We start from the raw sequence: 2,500 nt of genomic DNA, 5'->3' as shown, positions 1-2,500 counted from the left end.
ACACCATGGCTTCGCCTGACTCAAAGTTTGACGATTTGTCAGATGAAAAAATTGATTTAGTTATTGATGATGCAATTCCAAAAAACACCGAGAAAGCAACTGCTTCGTTAAAGCCTCGTACGGTATCGAAATTTCTCGTTCGTTGTTAGTGAACTTGTGCAGGTAAATCCCGATAATTCAGTCGCTGTGTGCGTTAAAGTGTAATTGATGGTTTTCATCTGACGTCGCGGTGGCCATGTTGGTGTACAGAACAATGCACTAAAATGCCTTTTGGGAATTCGACTCTGTTATTATGCAAAACTTGTGGAACCATTTTCTATTGTTTTGTACACCAACATGGCCGTCTCATCACGTGGATGCAAATCAAGAATTAAATTAGTCGTCCATCTTATAATCGCGCCTTTTGACAAAGGACGTAAGGAGCTTGACCGAACTTGTAATCACAAATGTGATTGTTCCAGTGTTGTACCAAGCTAACGTAAGCACAATCCTCGTCACTTGGTTCACCGCTGCCCCATGCATGATAACGCGCTTTGTTCGACCTCTCTGCTGATATACCGTCAAACCAAAGCAACTGGCTATTAATTCGTCTCATACCAAGCCTGGCCCAAGCTTTCTGGTTGCTCATCAAGCTAACAATAAAGCTGTTTTCCTGCTTTGATTTGATTATTGGGAGATCTGCTAACATTTCTTTGCATTTTCGTCGAGCCTCTTCCAGTGTTGGGAATCGATCACTCGTCAGATTGTAACAATACTTGTCATGTACCGCCCAGTCTTTAGGACAACCTAAAAAAAACATAATGTGAGCGATGTAACTTCAAAATCATCAACGATGGCAGTGTATTGCTATTGCTGAATGGGGATTGCCAAAGGAAGGATTATATTTCTGTTGTGGCGGTAACAGAACAACATCATCCTTATCGTCATATGTAACTTAGTTATCGTAGAAACTACGACTAACCTGCACCTCGCAACTATTTCTTCTTTCTTTTTCCAACTTTATTCATTCTATTCAATGAAAAGGAACGATACCAAAGTGGGTTATCCCTACCGAGGGTATCTGTCTGCAGCTGGATGTAATTAACTGAGAGTCCATTTTGATGAGGGGGGAAATCCGAGTACCCGGTGAAAAACCCTCGGAGTCAGACTGAGATCGACTCAAATTCACACACGACCTTCGGGGTTTGAACTCGGGCCGCAGAGGTGGAAGGCACGATTGATAATCACTAAGCCATGATCAAGCGTCTGCTTGATTAACTGAGAGTCCATTTTGATGAGGGGGGGAAATCCGAGTACCCGGTGAAAAACCCTCGGAGTCAGACTGAGATCGACTCAAATTCACACACGACCTTCGGGGTTTGAACTTGCGCCGCCGAGGTGGAAGGCACGATTGATAATTACTAAGCCATTATCAAGCGTCTGCTTTAGGAGTTTCTTCTCACTTCTCAAGGTAAAAATTCATTTTCTTGCAACCGTACAAAATGAATAGCATTATGAATGAAATCTTGCCTGAGCAGTTCCGTCGGTCTCCAACATATCCCTCCTTACAAGTGCAGTTATATGAACCAATGGTGTTGTTGCACACTGCCACATTGCTGCAATTTTGTTCTGCTGACGAACACTCATCGATATCTGGGAACAAAGTCAACAAAGAAGTAAAATATCGTTTTACTTTTAATTGGAAATAAATCTTTGTAAACGAAATCCTTTAATTAGTTTTCTCTGAACGCAATTTATGCGGGTAGTATCAGTATTTTCGTGTAATGCCCACTCTTTAGAAAACCCGAAAGAAAAACGTCAACTTTCATCAAGAAATTTAAACATCATTACTTGCTTTCAAACACCACAGACCCCACAGGTGGTGCTTTTTACCTATTCTGGTTTGCTAGCTCTGTTGAATGAAGTATCAGTATTCGCCTCCGAGAAGCTCAATGGTAAGAATTAAAACAACTGCTAAGCTCAGTGACTGTGGATATTTTCCTCTACTTCGGTGAATAATTGTTGAATAGCATGCAATGCAGGTCCTTACCGGTACACATTTTCCCATCTCCGGTGTATCCAGCCTTACATGTGCAGATGTACGAGCCGCCTGTATTTTGACAATCGGCATTGATGTCACAGATGAAGGGAAACTCTTTGCATTCATCAATATCTAGGTTTATGGAAGGGACGACCACCAGTGCAAAAAAAAAATATAACGTTAATTCTGTTGTATCCACGGGAGTCAAGCGATTGTATTAAAGTACTAAGCAAAATTGCTTTAATACTTGGGACGGAGAGAACTCCTAGAACTATCTTGTGCAACCTGTGTCAAATAGAAAGACCTATGGGGACAGAGCATTTTCTGTGTGCGCGCCGAGGTTGTGGAACAGTATTCCCTTTTCAATTCGTAAATCTAGCTCCGTACCTATTTTTAAAAAGAACATTAAGACTTTCCTATTTTCAAAATTTGTAAATAGTGATTCTCTTTGTTTAAATGAATTTTATTCATGCGCATTAG

General features: G+C 41.0%; 1 protein-coding gene across 1 annotated transcript in view; it reads right to left on the bottom strand.

Annotated features, from left to right (window-relative positions):
* Positions 1-2,500, bottom strand: part of LOC138006205 (epidermal growth factor-like protein 6) — a 7,316-nt gene that overhangs the window by 106 nt on the left and 4,710 nt on the right. The window contains exons 3-5 of the mRNA XM_068852383.1: positions 2,030-2,152; positions 1,510-1,632; positions 1-786 (exon numbers count right to left, since the gene is read on the bottom strand). The exon at positions 1-786 is cut by the window's left edge and continues 106 nt beyond it. Of these exons, the coding sequence (XP_068708484.1) occupies positions 389-786; positions 1,510-1,632; positions 2,030-2,152 (644 nt within the window). The 3' untranslated portion in view covers positions 1-388. The remainder of the gene's footprint in view (positions 787-1,509; positions 1,633-2,029; positions 2,153-2,500) is intronic.

Source organism: Montipora foliosa, chromosome 6 (assembly GCF_036669935.1).
Source record: "Montipora foliosa isolate CH-2021 chromosome 6, ASM3666993v2, whole genome shotgun sequence".
Lineage (NCBI taxonomy): Eukaryota > Metazoa > Cnidaria > Anthozoa > Scleractinia > Acroporidae > Montipora > Montipora foliosa.
The sequence above is the reverse complement of the archived record's forward strand: the minus strand, read 5'-3'. Positions and strand labels throughout refer to the sequence as shown.